Source organism: Mauremys mutica, chromosome 3 (assembly GCF_020497125.1).
Source record: "Mauremys mutica isolate MM-2020 ecotype Southern chromosome 3, ASM2049712v1, whole genome shotgun sequence".
NCBI lineage: Eukaryota > Metazoa > Chordata > Testudines > Geoemydidae > Mauremys > Mauremys mutica.
Window position 1 is genome coordinate 6,930,760 of NC_059074.1, and position 16,201 is coordinate 6,946,960.

Genomic DNA, 16,201 nt, shown 5'->3' on the forward strand with positions numbered 1-16,201 from the left:
TGCTGGTTCTTTTCAAGGTGATCTCTGCTTAACATCCTTCTCCGGCAACATCAATGCTCTCTGGGCCTGTCAGTGGGAGCCGCTCCATTCGGCTTTCGATCAGGCCCTCTCACCTCATGTACAAATTGTTACGCGGTTTAATACAAAATGCTACAGTCTAGTTCTAGCTGAGGAGCCGTTTCCATTACAAACCCGCTATGCAGGCAGCTGGTGTAACATTATTCAGCACTGATCCCTCTCCAGCCTTTGGACAGTCTAACGACTCCGTCCTTTACCGCACTCGGCACTCTTAACACTGGCATTCAGACCCTGTAACGCCAGGAGAATATTCCGCCTTGCAATTTAGTTGACGAGGTTTTATATTATCTTGTAAACCAGCAGAAATTGAGTCTGATTCAAGCAGTGCTGCAGAGATTCAGCTATCAGCCGTTAGTATTTATCATATTACACATGCACTTTGCAGAAATCCAATTGCTCCTGCTGACTTAACGGCCTTTCAGTCTATCTGCTGTTTTACAGCTTCTCTGCCATTCAGGCAGACCCGGGATTTAATTCCAGGAGTCATGACTGAGCAGTCAGTGGGGGGTTATTTCCCAAGGAGCCTCTATGGAGATGATGAAGTGCTCTCTCTCTCTCTCTCTCTCTCTGAGGTGCAGAGGAGGTTTGGGGGCATGAAGAAGGGGTATGTGGGTAATTTGGGAGGATGGATCCTTTCTGTGGGGCTGAGCTATAGGAGCGAAATGGAACGGAGACTTACAGAGACTGGGGGGCAGGGGGCTTCACCCTCTGGCTGATGGGCAAGTGTAAAGGAATCTCAGCTGTGTCATTTCCTTTCCAACGATATGAAGAAGGTTTAATTTAAAGGAAGGGTGGAGCCTTCTTTAATTGACACCTCCCCCCACCCCACTGTGGGCCTCTATTTGCTTGGGCCAGGCCCTTTCAAATACCTGCACTGTCCTGCTAGAAGCCAGTGACAGCTAAGGGGAAGAAAGAACTCGCTGCTCTCGTGGAAGGGGAAGGGAGAGGTGGCGAGGAGGTTAGCACCTCTCACAGTTCAGCTCAACTCTGGCTGCCTGTGTGAGCTGGGGCAAGTCACTTAGCCTCGCTGTGCCTCAGTTTCCCCATCTGTAAAATGGAGATACTAGTGACACCCTCCCTCCCAGGGGTGTGTGAAGATAAACATGTTTGTGACAGAGTGAAGTGTCACATGGGGGGAGGGCGAGAAGGAAAAAAGCAGCCGATTCAAATTATTCAGTCCTCTCAGAGACTGGTGGAAGCGTGTGTGTGTGTATATCGGGGTGGGGGTGGGGGGCGCCTGGGCCTACACAAACCAGACCCAGTTCCTTGCCGGAGGGGGAGAAGGACGAGGACAGATGCACTCGGAAGCAGAGCCTAAGGAAAAAGAGGGCCAGAAACGGGCAGGGGCAGGAGAAGAGACCTGCACCTGCTGGGGAAAACGTGCTGAGTTTGGGGCACAGGCTAGGACCTGCCTCCCCTGGAAACTGAGGCCTTGCCACAGAGGGACGAGAACTAGAGACCTCGGGTGTAGATGAGGATACATTAAATAGTGACCCAGCCCTTTTGATTAGCGTTAGTGGCTCAATGACTCTCTGAACTCCCTGGGGCTGGGGAGCATCCGCCAGTTCACACTGCTCGCCACCGGGGGCTCAGACGCTCCCGCGGAAGAGGCCCTGTAAGGACCATAGAACGTATAGGTTGAACTTTGACTAACTTTTGCCTTTTCCTAACCCCCCCCCCATGACTCCGGCTCAGGCCCACTTGCCTCACCACGCACAGTTCCCTTCCGCCTCCAGTGCCCCGGGGATGCTGCCGGCAGGGGCGGCTCTAGGCACCAGCAAAGCAAGCACCTGCTTGGGGCAGCCCATTTGCAGGGGCGGCAGGGAAGCTGAGAACCAACAGGGGGCTCTGGGAGCTGTAGTTCCTTGGTTAGCTCCCTGCCTATAGAGCCAGCCCTGGAGCAGGGAAAGAACTACATTTCCCAGCATTCCCTTGGCCACTACCAACTGGAAAAGAAGGAGGGGGACATCATGCGGCAGCCTGCTGTGAGTGGAGAGTGGTAGGGAGACCATATTTTAACATTCAAAAAACAGGACACTCCAGGGGGAGGGAAGCCCCCCCCCCCGCCATCCACTCCCTCCGACTGCCCCCACAGAAACCCCAACCCATCCAACCCCCTCCCCCGTTCCCTGTCCCTGATCACCCCCTCCCGGGACCCCTGCCCCTAACTGCCCCCCAGGACCCCACCCCCTATCTAAGCGCTGCTGGTCCTTGTCCCCTGATTGCCCCCTCCCGGAACCCCCCCCCCACTTCCCCCCAGGACCCCACCTCCTACCTGTCCCCTGACAAACCCCTGGGACTCCCATGCCTATCCAACCGCTGGCTGTCCCCTGACTGCCCCCCCGAACCTCCGCCCCATCCAACCCCCCCCGATCCCTTCCCTTGACTGCCCCCTCGGAATCCTTTACCCCTTCTCCAACCCCCCATCCCCCTTACCGTGCCACTCAGACCAGCGTGTCTGGCTCCATGCAGCACCAGACACGCTGCTGCATACATGCTGCCGTGCTCCCCCACGGAGCCCACAGCCCCCCCCCCCCCCCCCCCCCCCGCCCAGCACCTGCCTTCCAGATTTGAACACCTCAAAATTCAGGAGTGCTCAAGCTCAGTTTGGGCAGCTGTTACTTCATTTCTCCCAAATCAAATATACTGATCCACTGTAACTTGCTGTAGAAAAAGTAGGATAAAATTGAGCAAGAAATGCTTCCCAGTGGTTATTAGGACTGGAATTGCTATTTTCAACAGCCATTGCCTTTTTTTTGTTTGTTTGTTTGTTTAAAAGGAAGACAGTGATATTGCATCGGCAAATTCCCCATAGAAAGAAAGAGTGGAACAAAAGAATAATAAAGGCACCTCAACTTTTCCTCAATTATGGAGGACAGTCTTATAATATGCATCCAGATCTCCTCCAATCACACAAGCTGAAAATTGTTGCACTTTACTGCAGCTCAGTAACCATATGGGAACCAATCCTGTCTGCGTTTTGTGCACATCCAAAATTCCTGCTGAATGACCTGCCCTGGGAGTGAGTTACCAGTGACCCAGGGCTACGGCGGAAGGAGGGTGCAGGTGTGGGGGGGTGGGAGAGCCCAGGGCTGGGGCAGCAGGAGGCCGGTGGGGGGGCACTGGTGGGAGGGAAGGGGGGAGCCCAGTGCTGGGGTAGCAGGGGGTGGGGTGAGGGTACTGGTGGGGGGGAAAGGGAGAAGCCCAGCGCTGGGGTGGCAGGGGGTGTGGGTGTGGGGGGGAGAGCCCAGGGCTGGGACGGGGGGCAGCCAAAAAATTTTTTGCTTGGGGCAGCAAAAAACCTAGAGCCGGCCCTGGCTGCCGGTAATGGCCTCTCTGCGAGCCGCGCGCACTGAGCTGTTCTAATCTGTTCTCGTGAGACGATCCCTCCCAGCCCAGCTCCTTTTCTCTGCTAATTACTTGTGCCGGAATAATGGCCAGCTGATGCCATGGGCTAAGCTAATGAGGCTGCTTTAACAGAGTTCATAAAAACACCAGACACCCCAACGGGCCGGGTCGCACAGTTGCAAGCTGCCGGAGGCCAGGCTCGGAAGCTGCAGCGCAGTAACGCAGGGATGCTTGGACGGCACACAAGCTGCCAGGGATCCCGGGGGATCTCCCCGCGCGGCACGACTGGGGCTGTGATGAACTCTCTCGTTAGCAGGTGGCAGGACATGCGTTTGGGGTCGTATCCCAGCAGTCCCCACGCAGACCGAATCTCCACTGACCTCACGGGGGGATTTTGCCTGAGCAAGCGCTGCAGCAGCTGGCTGGGTGGGGGTAGCCCCTCCGAATTCTTGGGCTGGGCTATGGGATGAAAATGAATCTGGAGCTGCGTCGTGGCCCTGGGCAGTAATGCTGGCATAGAGGTAGGCTGGGTTATGCGTATATGTATTGGCCTAATTCAGGGAGGTGCTGAGCCACCCCGGCTCCCTCTGAAGTCAATGGAAGCTGGGGGCGCTCGGCCCACTGAAAATCAGAGCCAAATATGCAGTGATCTGCCATGAGCCATTTGGTCTGGTCCCTCCAGCACAGGCCAATACTGGAGGCTTCAGAGGAAGTGTTAAAGTCACTAAGCCGTTTAGCTACTTGCACAAGGCTTCCTCATCGGGCGGGGAGTGTGGGGGAGATAATCTGTGGTGATCCCTGTGGGCAAATCAGTTCACGGACCAGACACGAGCTGACGGCCCTTCCCAGCTTTGCTTGCAGTGCTGACCCAGCCGAGCCGTTAGCAAACGCCAGCCGCGGCGCCCCACTCCCTCGCCGCGCGTACTCAGACTGGCTAACGGCTCACTCCGTGCATCCAGGGCGCTGGAGCAAGAGCTGGCTGCCAAGCAGCGCTTAGTCAGGCCCCAGCGGCTGACTACGACTGGCCTTTAAACGCCAGCCAGCCCGCCCGCCCCCGCTGTGCACGCGGTACCTTTCCATCTGAGTCCAGTGTCCGCACTCTTCAATGTGGCCCCGGGTCAGCTGGGGAATCTGGAGAGAGATGCACAAGAATAGTGAGACTCTGTTTCACTCCCAAGAGGCTGCCGGGCCTCTCAAAGGTACGGAGGCTTTTAGGAAAGGTTGCTGCTTAGGACCTGCCATATGGGATCAGCCCCATCGAGCCTGGCACCACGACCCCGGCGCTGGAGAATTCCTGACGCTTGAGAGGAAGGTCAAATCCCCCGGCCCAGGCGTGTGGGGCTATCCCTGGCTAGAAGAGCATTTCGCCCTGACCCTGCACATGGCCTGAAGCATGAGGTTGGATCCCCCTTCTCGACTCCTCGGCAGGCACAGCTTGTGGGATTGATGTAACTCGTCAGTCAAGGCGGCTGGTTCGAGGCCTCCTGCTACTGGGAACTCCCCATGGTTGCTTCACATGTGAAGCACGAGCCACTTACGAAGGATTCGTTCAGCTGGGATGGAGTCCGAGGGAACCAACGTCAGCCCAGTGACACTGGATATCGCTGGCCGCCGGGTAACCGGGACACCATCGGGCAGCGTCTTATCAGGGTGGATGATGCTGCTCACTTACCCACTCCTCCATGCCTTTACTCAGATTCGGATGGAGAAAAAAGTCCTTCCCGGCAGTAACCATCAAAGCCGGGACCAGGATCTGCAGGGGGATAAAGACAGGGCTGGGACATGAGACGCCCCCAGATCAAATCCGCTTTGCAAACAGTCTCCTTCCCCAGCTGGGTAGCGCTCACTAGCCATTCCCAGCGGTGCGGAGCGGAGCAGACTCGCGTAGAATCCATGGGAGTGCGGTGGGCGGAGGCTGCGTAGACACCCTCACCAGGTGAGGATGCGCTGCCCAAAGCCACGCACAACACTGCACATGACACCCCTGCAGACATGGAGCCCAAGGGCTTGTTGCAATTGTTCCTTGGCAGATAACCACACTTGAATTTCAACCCGTTTATCCAATGTATGGAGAGCATGGGCGGCGTGTGAACCCCCGATTTGAGGAGGGTAGTCCCGCAGCCCCACCCCTTCTGCCCGAGGCCACACCTCCCACCTACCAGGCCCCAACCGTCGCCCACCGCTGCCACACTGCCCTGGGGGTGAGAGAGAGTGGTGGATGGTGGACTCTGGGTGACAGGGATTTCAGCCCTACACAGCCCCATACTCCCGCCCTCCAGAAACTTTTCCTTTCTTGCGTGGAAAGGTGGCCCTGGGGGAACAGACACAATGTTACTAGAGGCTGAGAAGAAACCAGTTGCCAGTTCACTCCATGGGATGTACTGAGTGGGTGTGTGTCAATCCCAACTGCGGGACAACCCACAGCCCCACAGGGTCCCCAGGCCAGGCTCCCACATGGGGGTACAACAAAGGGCACCCTGCCCTTCGCCAACCCTTTGCCTCTGGCAGAGAACACAGACGTTCCAGATGCCGGATCACGACGCTCTCGCAAGCCTAGAGGAGGACAGACAGATGAGCCTAGCGCCTGTTACCAAGCTACTGTTCCTTCTGCTCCAGGGAACGGAGGCACCGCGGGCTGCTCTCGGCACGTTCCCTCATCTGCGAGTGGCCCAGGGCTCGGGCTGGAGAACGCTAACCGAGCTCCTGCCCCTGCTCCGAGATCCCAGCCCAGAGACAGGCGCCAGTGACAGCCGCGCTAGGATCCGCTCTCACCTTCCTGCCTTTCGCAGAGAGGCCCCACTGCCAGTTGGCTCGCATGTTCCGGTACCAGTTCAAGGGTCTCCTAAGGGCGAGACAGAGAGAAAGGGGGGAGGGGCGTAAATCCTTAGTGGGGTCCCCGAGAAGTTCTTGGGTGCTGCGTTCCGTGGGGAGGCGCAGCTGAACCAGGGGCCCAGATTTTGGCTGAGTTGGTATTTCCTTGCGATCCCAGGGCAGACCCCCCCCCCAGCCCTCTTAGCTGGGCCTTCTACGGTGGCTCATCTTAGGCTCCCCATGGGCACCAGCACCGCACGCCTGCCCCCAAGCAGGGGGGAGATTCCCAAGAGCCCCATGCAGGGGAGGGAATGGCTGGTTTGCAAAGGACCCAGCCGAAGGCCTTGTAACAACGTCTCTGGGAACATCCCAGGCAGAGCCGACGTTACCTCCCTCTCGCCAGCGCCAGCCTCTTCCTTCGTTCTTTAGCTTCGCTCTTACCTGAAGCCAGACTTTTTAAACTGCTGGATGAAGTACTGGAGATCTGCTCCCGCTAGGATCTGGCTTGGAGGTGGGTCTTCCGACATGCCAGCCAGAAGCCCCCCTGCGAGAGAGAGAGGGGGGTGGTGAGAACATCTGCTAGGCAACCTCGTGGGCAGAATCAGCTGCAAATGACCCCGAGTCCGTGGCCCCGACAAAGGACTAAGGGCTTGCAAAGGGTCTCTGCAGACTCCCTGCACACACCCCCGTGCTCAGTTTTAAAGCCGGGTGCTGCTCTGCGAATGGGATTTAGGCGGAGACGGGGGAGCCCTGTGGTGACGGGTGGATGGCGTGTGAGTTTCATGCTGGCCCAGGAGTTCAGGCTCCTCATTTAAGCGGCTATAGGAGCGGCCTCCTCTCCAGAGGCGCTTGGCAGCTGCAGCTCCCACTGAGGGGCTCAGTGCCTGTGATGGCAACACCGGTTATTTAGGCACTTAAATGTGGATTTAGGTACCTCGACTTTGTGCACCAGAGCTTGTGATGTTCGGCCCAACGGCTACAGGGGCAGTGGGACAGAGGCCCAGTGGTGCCGGCTGGTAAAGGGTTCCCTGGTCTGTAACAGCAGCGCCTAACAGGCCTGACAAACTCACTACACCCCCCACCCCGCTTTCATAGAATGTATCCGTACCAGGGGTCACAGGCAGCCCGGGCGTGGCTGGAGGAGAACACGGCACTGGCCGAACTCACAGCGTGACGTTAAACCAATATGGTGAAACTGGTCCAGCTAAACCCAGATTAGCTGTTCACACTGAAATCCACATAGAGGTTCGCTCTAGGCTGGTTTCGAAGCCAACTTCAAGTCCTACCAGTGCATCTTTCTCCTCTAGACTGGCCCTTGGTGCCCGGAGAAGAACCCTGCAGCCCTGGGCATAGGCCACCCCTCCAGCTCTCCTGGAGGTTTCTGCAGGAGCCCCGTTTCTGGGCACGTGCCTCCAGCTGGAGCTGCGCAACAAATGCTTATCGCTGCTGCTATGTATAGCACCTTTCTGCAGCGTGCATCGGTGGGTGATTTGATTAGAACGCGCTGCGTAAGTGGATTTGCAAGAAAGGGAAGAAACCCAAGGAGGGAGAGAAGTTTCAAAGCGACGCCTTCAGGGTCTCTAGTTAACATTCAGCCGCTCCAGGCCATCCCACTGGCCCGGACATCCCTCCTTCCTGCCCAGCTTTTAATTAAAGGGACAGCATCAAGGGTGTTTCTCAGAATGGCTCATATTTCACTACACCCACCCTCGCCTAGTGCATGATCTACCCAGAGGAGCTTGCAAAGAAAAGCGATTTCTTTCTTAATACCAGCCTCTCTCCTCCCTGCAAGCACACAGGCTAGGTTGTTATTGCAGGGTCTCTCCCAAGCCTTGGGCTGCAGACCCTGGGGTGTTATTGTAGGGTTGCACTGTTACGGGACAATTCAACACTTCTTTCTATCCACCCCTCCGTACACCCTTTCTCTCTCCTCCATCCCCTTCTGTTGTGGCCCTGGACTTCCTTACGTCCAATGAACAACCCTACAATAACATACCTGCGTGCGCAGCCCAACCCTTGCTAGCAAGCCAATCCTTTGTTATTGTAGGGTTACTTGTGAAGTTGGGTCTGTTCACGTTTGGAGTGGAGGGGAGGGAGCCTGGGAGTAGCTCGGCAGTACCCCCCCCACCAAGTATTTGAAACATCGTTGATGAGAGAGATCCGCCTGCACCACTAACGAGAAGGCTGGGAGATAACTGGGGAACAGGGTGACAAATCCCTTCCCACCTGGGCCATTTTGTACCCTTACCTCGCTCCCGGACGTTGGCGATGTTGAGTGGAATAGGCAGCTTGTCCTGCGAGGGAAACAGCTCCAATTAACGGGACGTGATTAACTCCCAGGGCTGCTGGCCAGAGGGGAACTTGGAGAAAAGCCATGGGAGCAATCACACGGCACCGAGGACTGACATAGGGGGTTGGATTAACAAAGTGACATACATCTAGCTTGGCTGAGCAGTAATCAAGGTGCGAGGGACGGGGGTGGGGGGGCCACGAGAACAGGACCATAAATAGTTGAAGTGACCCAAGAGAGCAATGGGGTGAAATTCACAAAAGTTGGGAAAAGCTCCGGGGACAGCGAGCCGGATCTGCCTGGGGAACAGACTCTCCGGGGCGGGGTGGGCGCCCCTGCGCTGGTGTGTTCCACCCTGGCCCTAGGGAACGTGGTGTAGGAACAATCCTCCCTCAGGACTCTGACCCCACATCTCTGGCTCCTACAGTTCTACGGGCCAGACTGTGACTCGGAGGTGCGCACGGGAGGCGTGCTGGGAGTGGGCGGGGCCACAGGGAGGACGCAGGACTGCTCCGCCCCCTGGCAGGCTGACATTAAAGATGGGGCCCTGTCCGGCTTGTCTTGACTTTACTAGGGCAGGAAAATCCCAACCACTCTTTCCCCAGCGAATGCCTGATTCGATTCCATGACACATTCCACGCAGAGGCCAGGTTACGCGGCCTTGCTCCTCGTTAAAGCCGGTGGCTCCATCTCCCACCAGGGCCCCTGGACAGGAAGCTAACGAGCCTGGAAACGTACTGTTATTGGTTAACCGCCCAGCCGTTCGGGGAAGGGCTCCACCGCGCCGACTCGGCGTTGCGGGGCGGCTGCAGGGAAGGGGCAGGCCAGGCTGTGGAATGGTTCCCCAAAGCTGCATATGAAGGCGCTTTTGAGGTCGGCAGCAGCACTGGGTCTCCTCTGTGCTCTGCTACCGAGCGCAGCCCCCGCAGCGCCCGGGGAAGGGGCTTGTGGGGGCCTTCCAAAGCCAGGAGCCGACAGACCAAAGCAGCGCAGGATTTGCACCGAGCACACGGGGGCTGGTGCAATATGTAATGAGGCTGCTTGGATTGTAGGCCCTGGCCCAGTCCTATGCAGACCATGCCCAGTCCTGCCCAGGCCTTCGCTCGCCCGGCTGGCTCGGAGCAGACACTGCCGAGAGCTCTAACCCAGCCAGCCCCAAGCAGCACGAGACGCTGCGTCTGGGGCGAAGGAGGATCCCAGGCACGCGCAAGGGGCCCCGAGCGCCCCACGCTGCTGCTGGAGCACTCGCTCTCCGCGGGGACAGCAAACACTCGACGCCTGAACCCCGATGCCCCCGGGGCGTGCAAGAGAGTGGGTTCAACTCCCAGGCTGATCTCACTCCCTGGACTCTCCCGGGACGGGACTGTTACTCCATCGGCTCTGCAAAGGCCTGGAAGCCAAGCCAAAGAACTGCAGCGACGGGCCAGACGTCCCTGCTTCAAGCACATGGCTCCCCCTTCGGCCCCCCTGGATTTACACTGTAGATTAGGGAAATAGCATCATCCCTGCATTAATGATGGCAAAGGGCAAACTGCAGTCAGGTAACTCGCCCCAGGCTACACAGTGAGTTAGCAGCTGGGCCGGGATTAAAAAAAGCCTTAACTATGAATCTTCTGCCTTCCAGACTTTGAGTTTGTTTAAATTATAAAGCTCTCAAGGGTTTTTGCCCTGAAGCTGCTGATAAATAGTTACTGCCTCCATTCTAGGTTAATGACGCTATTTGTATTGTGCTCCGAGAAGGAGATGAAGAGACTCGATGTAACCCCTGGAGAGTGCTCAGGTTGTGCCGTATGCTCAAGGCTCTGCGCCCTCCACCAAGTCCACCCCAGCCACAACAGCATAGGGCCGAATTGGAGTGAGTTTCCTTAAAGGACATCCCAAGCCCTTACTAGTAAGAACACGGTTTTCCGAACATGAAATGGATGTAAGGCAGACAGCAGTGCCCTGGCTGAGTCTGCAGATAGCCAAAATTATTGTCACCAAAAAAGGTGTGAACTAACACCCCATTCGTCTCAACAGAGCACGTTAACTCTGAAACCTACCGATGATCTAAATGCCAACATTCTTCTCCAAACATCCAGTGGGCCCATCACCATTGGGTGGAGCGGCAGATATCGGGGTCGGGGGTTGCAACAGTTGGCAAAACTTCCAGCTGAGTCTTGATGCCACACCCCTCCCCCCTGGAATTTCCAGTCAGGTCTCCCCAGGTGAGAGAGATGGGAGCAGAGAGTTAACCCAGGCTGGGGCTGGATCATCAGCCTCCGCTTCTCGTCCTTCAGACCCCAGCTATGGGAAAGCCCCTACACACAAAGCCCCGCCCTACCCAGCCGTATGCCCCGCCCCTACCTCCTTTCTGATGGAGCGGATCATGATCCTAAACGTCCTGCTCAGGTCCTTCTCCAGCTCAAGCTCAGCAACACCCTGAAAGAGAAACAGCAGCAGCCACTTTCAATAGCTCTCTCCAAAGAGGACCCAGAGTCCTGGTGGGCGGCTTGGCAGGAAGCGGCCTGCAGGGTAACACGGCACCGGTTTCCCAGGAATGGGGTTTTTGTTCATTATCAACGCAGTTAAGATGGTGACATTTCAAAAGGCAACACAACGCTATGTTAGGAGAACCCGGATCTCCCATGGTCAGGGGGCCGGAGAGCTCAGGGGCTATGGACCCTTTTATCTTTAGTCCCCCAGATGGAACCCAGCCCAGATGGCTGTTCAGTGACCTATGTGAAATGGGTACATGGCACAGTGCAGCACAACAGTCCACAGTGTCACTGGTCCAGGGACCTCCACTGCTCCCTACAAACGGTCTCACCCTCCCAGCAAAATAAGTGACACACCCACTTCAGAGGAACTTCTACTGAGAACGAATGGGGAGAGAAGTTAAGTCCCACGGCAAACCAGAGGTCGAGTAGGAAACAGCACCCAGGAGTCCTGGCTCTGAGTCCTCTGCTTGGCCCACTGGAGGAGATCAGTGAGAATGCCAGCAACGGTGCCAGACATGACAGCAGTTTTGTAACATACACACCCAGCTGCTGGGGACTAGACTGAGACACTCCCCCTCCACCAACTCATTTAACGTAGGGGCTACCGAGCAGACGTCAGATGTGAAAACTTCTGGTGACCATGCAGGTGAGCTGCAACCCAGCTGGTGACCTAAAGAACAGCTCCAATCAGGGCCGGCTCCAGACCCCAGCGCGCCAAGCGCGTGCTTGGGGCAGGATTTTAACTGGAGGGCGGCAGGCGGGTCCGGCGGACCTTCCGCAGTCATGCCTGCGGGAGGTCCAACGGAGCCGCGGGACGACCAGACCTCCCGCAGGCATGACTGCGGCGGGTGCGCTGGTCCTGCGGCTCGTGTGGACCTCCCGCAGGCATGACTGCGGAAGCTCCACCGTAGGCGCAGGACCAGCGGCACGTCTGCGGGAGGCCAACGCCTAGCAGCGCGAGCGGCGCAGCGTGCCGCCCTGCTTGGGGCGGTGGAATTCGTAGAGCCGCCCCTGGCTCCAATAACACATTAGCAATCCCCTTCCTGCCACCAACACAGGTGGGATGTGAACTGGCACCCTAGAGGTATGAGGCTCTGTGACATTTAAAGACAGTTTATCCTAAGACCATGCAGAAGCCAGTCAATAGTCCTGGTCACTGGCTTTCTGGGCTGGTTATTTGCTGATGAGTCCGAGCTGTCGGCCAGAACTAACTGAATGGCCCTGTTTGCATTTCAGTTCTGCTTTCACTCACTCAAGCTGTCAATTAAAATGAAGCACCTATTAAAAGAAGAATTCATTTGGGGAAAAGACAAATGCTCTTAGAAGAAGAGAGAAGGGGAAAGATCAATCAGCTTTGGGGCAGGGCGATTTTTTTTTCAGGTTCCTACAGCTCCACCAGGGCTGATAATGCATCAGGCTGGCAGGTGTGTCTTGTCTACCAAGTCCAGTTTGGAGATTCACACGTGCAGTGGCTTCGCATGTACTGAGAACAATGGAAGAGGGGGTTAAACGCACCGAGGAGTTCTGTCCTGCCCTGCAGGGACAATCTGTGATGGGGGAGGAGGAGACTGCAATTGTCAGCAACTCCCGGGAAAAGACCAGAATGTTGCTTCTCATACCCAAAAAAGACCTAATTTTAAAGCCTCTCAGAGGGAAAATGAGCGAAAGCTGCACGCGCAGGCCACACCGCAGATTGCTCATCATATTTTACAGACCCAAGAGGCAGAGGCGCTGGAACAGGGGGGCCAAGGGACCACGGCCCTCCCACTTTTGAAAGTGTATAGGTGTGGCCCGTCCACTTTTCACCATGGGCCCGGCCCTCTGCCCTCCTCTTTCCCGAGGCCCTGCCCCGCAACCAGGCAGGAAGCTGGAGCCTAGCCCAGGTAATAGCGGCCCGGGGAGCCCGAGCAGCTGTGGGGAGTGGCAGACCCAGGAGTTGGGGGCTGCTCTCGGGTCTCGGGTACCCCCACTCTGGGCAGATGGAGGGGCCCGGCTCCAGCTTGGCCAAGGGGCAGGACCACAGGGAGGGGAAGAGGCAGGGCCAGGGCCTCATGGTCCCCCCCCCCACTTTTAGGAAGAATCCGTCGCCCCTGTCAAGAGGCTCGGGCAGTTTGCAGAACCAAAGTGCCGGATTCTTTCTGCTGTGTACTGAGCGGTGCTAACCATGTCAGGGGCGGGTTAGGCTACAGGAGACACAGGCCAGGTTCAGTTCTTGATGCTGTGGTACCCTGTAGCCTGGCATTTCTGGATGTCATGTTCTTCTGACTCAATGTAACAGATTGGACGGGGTCACGTTATTTCAATGGGACTCAAGGTTTCATTATCCACCTCCCACAGGATGGACCACAGGGTAAAAAAAATACAGTACCATCTACCTCACTGTGGGGATGGGGGTGGCGTGGATTGATGTTCATTCTGCGATTCTAAGAGAAAGGCACTATCTAAGTGCTCGCGACAAACAATAAATAGCAATATCCAGCTCTTATAAAGGGATTTTCATTAGTAGATCTCAAAGCACTTCACAATTTTACATCATGTGTCTCCAAACAAGTATTACTCACCACTATGTACTTCTCTCTAGTGAGAGATTCGGGGGAGGCCTGGAGCGTCCTCTACAGGCCGTCTACCACACTGAATTCCCAGGAGAGGAACTTTACTGTTATATAAGCCGCTTAGATCAGAATCATTTTGGCCCGCACTGAAACGTAGCCAGCGCTGGGATGGAATGAGGCAGTGCCAATGCACTGAATCGCGATGGGACACGAAGAATCCGGCAATTCCGGGAGGCAGAACGCAATTACCCAGCGTGGAGTTTGCCCAGGGCAAACGGGTTAACTGCTTTGCTGTTGGGAAAAGCACCATGAGTTCTTTGATAACCACAAGTGCCTTGGGTTTACGTCTAATCTGAGGGGATTACACGCACAGAAACGCTCAACTATTGGTTCCCATCTGCACGAAAGCCATCCACCCCCTGGAACGGGTGCTCTCCTCAGAGCCAGTATCAGCCGTCGCCGATGGATCCCTCTTTCCAAGTAACCCAGACATGCCCTGTCCACCGTGAGCCCAGATACATCTGCTAACAGCCACATCTCCTATGAACCTCTGTGGCGGGCCTGGCACCGCCCCGCCCCGCCCCTTTGTGCAGGGCCGGCTCTAGCTCTTTTACCGCCGCAAGCAAAAAACAAACAAACAAAAAACCTGCGCGGCAGCCGGAACAGCAAAAGGGGGGGGGCGACCTGCTGGCCGGCTGGAGCAGCAAAGGGAGGGGGGCAGGAATTCCAGGAAACCTGCCAGTCAGTCGGAGCAATGAGGCGGGGGCATGAAGCAAACTGCCCGGCCGGCTGGAGCAGCAAAGGGAAGAAAAAACAAAAAAACAACAAGAAAAAAATATGCCTGCGGGGCGGCGGGAGCGCGGGTGCAGGGGGACTCCCAGCCCTGCAGACCCCGGGCTGCGGAGTGCACACCCCAGCTAGCGGGGGGTGGGAGAGGAGAGAGAGAAGGGGGCGGCCAGGGCTTCCTTAAGCGGGGCGCTCGCTGTGTGGTCCCTCCCACCGCGCCGCCTGCTGGGAGGGCTCCGCGCCGCCCCCGTGGGCAGGCAGGGAAGGACGCGGGCTGCCGTGCCGGGCTTGCTGCAGACCTGGCACCACTCCCGGCAGCTCCCCTCCTCCGCGCCACCGCCCCCTACAGGGCGGCAGGAGCAGCAAACCAAAAAGAAAAAAATCTGCAGGGGCGACGGAAGCGGCAAAGTGCAAAAAAAACAAAAAAAAGGTTTGGGCGGAAGCCGCCCCTTGGAATCTGCTGCCCCAAGCACCAGCTTGCTCGGCTGGTGCCTGGAGCTGGCCCTGCCTTTGTGGCAGGGGTGGGATGGGTTGTCAGAACCTCACCACTCCCAAGTTCACATGCCCACCTCTCTGTGGGTGGCCCAATGTGGCCTAGTGGCCTCCCGCCATGCAATCACTCCTTGGTCTGGGTAGTGTGCCCTAACTGCCAGAGTCCACATAAATTGCTCCCAGGCTGACATCCGCATGGCAGTGGCTCCACTTCCTTGGGAAGCTGCAGTGGTGGTGGCAGAGGGGCAGCATGCAGAGCTGAGTGCTGATACAGGCTTTCCAGGGAATACACAGTCCTTTCATTTTGCTTTGCCCAGTGGAATCATTATTCATCGAAAGGAGAGAATAAATAATAAATGACAGGCCCTGGCTCTCCAGCTGTTTTGAAGCAATGAGAATTAAAACTGTCTGGCCGACGCAGCCTGGCATGACAAGAGGAAATAAATCCATTCTGTCACAGCCCTATTTATATTTGCTTCAGATTTGAGATGTTATTGGGGGGGATAGCTCAGTGGTTTGAGCGTTGGTCTGCTAAACCCAGGGTTGTGAGCTCAATCCCTGAGGGGCCCATTTAGGGATCTGGGGCAAAAATCTATCAGGGACAGTACATGGTCCTGCTGTGAACGCAGGGGACTGGACTCAACTCAGTAACAGTTCACAGTCCCTTCCAGCTCTATGAGATAGGTATACCAGGCACAGGGATGTGTGGTGTATTTACAGATGCTGGTGCAGCTGCACCCCCTGCAGGGGACAATGCACACAGCTAGCTTTGGGCAAAAGAGCCTTGGAGGAGAAGACAATGGATTTCTGGTTGGCTAAAACTCTTACCCCCTCAAGGGAGGGGGCTCTATCATTTGAGGGAACGGACACCCACTGGAGGTCTGCCTTCCCAGTCACACCTCAGTATGATAAGCCTTCAGGTAGGACAGACCATCAGTGCTTTACAATCCTTTTACACTTCCATTAGCTTTGCTCCTACTGTTAAGATTAAACGATACTTTGGTTTAATCCCAGGTCTGGTCGCTGTTGGTCACAGATGCCCTCAGGGAAGAAGTGCAGGGGCTGAACCCGCTGGCTAAGTACAGTGAACCACAGGGATGCTGTGCCTGCAGGATTCCATCGCAGGAGCGGTAAAGACCCAGGGCCTGGCACCGGGGAGGGTGCTTTTGGAGAGACCAGAGACGGGGGAGGGACAGCAAGCCCTGTGTTTATGGCACCTGCATTCAGAAATCCTATTTACCTTGGATCTGGAGGGATTATCTTAATGGCCCTGAAGCCCTGGGCTGTTCTAGGGTCTTGTACTGCTACCCAGCCCCATAGGTGCCTTTCACCTCCCAGAGACCGATACTAGTTGAACTGGGATA

At 56.5% G+C, this 16,201-nt stretch overlaps 1 protein-coding gene across 1 annotated transcript in view; it reads right to left on the bottom strand.

Annotated features, from left to right (window-relative positions):
- LOC123367078 (bifunctional epoxide hydrolase 2-like) overlaps nt 1–16,201 on the bottom strand; it is an 87,568-nt gene that overhangs the window by 6,047 nt on the left and 65,320 nt on the right. Inside the window, exons 13-18 of the mRNA XM_045011085.1 lie at nt 10,874–10,948; nt 8,486–8,531; nt 6,679–6,781; nt 6,199–6,268; nt 5,099–5,179; nt 4,499–4,557 (exon numbers count right to left, since the gene is read on the bottom strand). Coding sequence (XP_044867020.1) covers nt 4,499–4,557; nt 5,099–5,179; nt 6,199–6,268; nt 6,679–6,781; nt 8,486–8,531; nt 10,874–10,948 — 434 coding nt within the window. The remainder of the gene's footprint in view (nt 1–4,498; nt 4,558–5,098; nt 5,180–6,198; nt 6,269–6,678; nt 6,782–8,485; nt 8,532–10,873; nt 10,949–16,201) is intronic.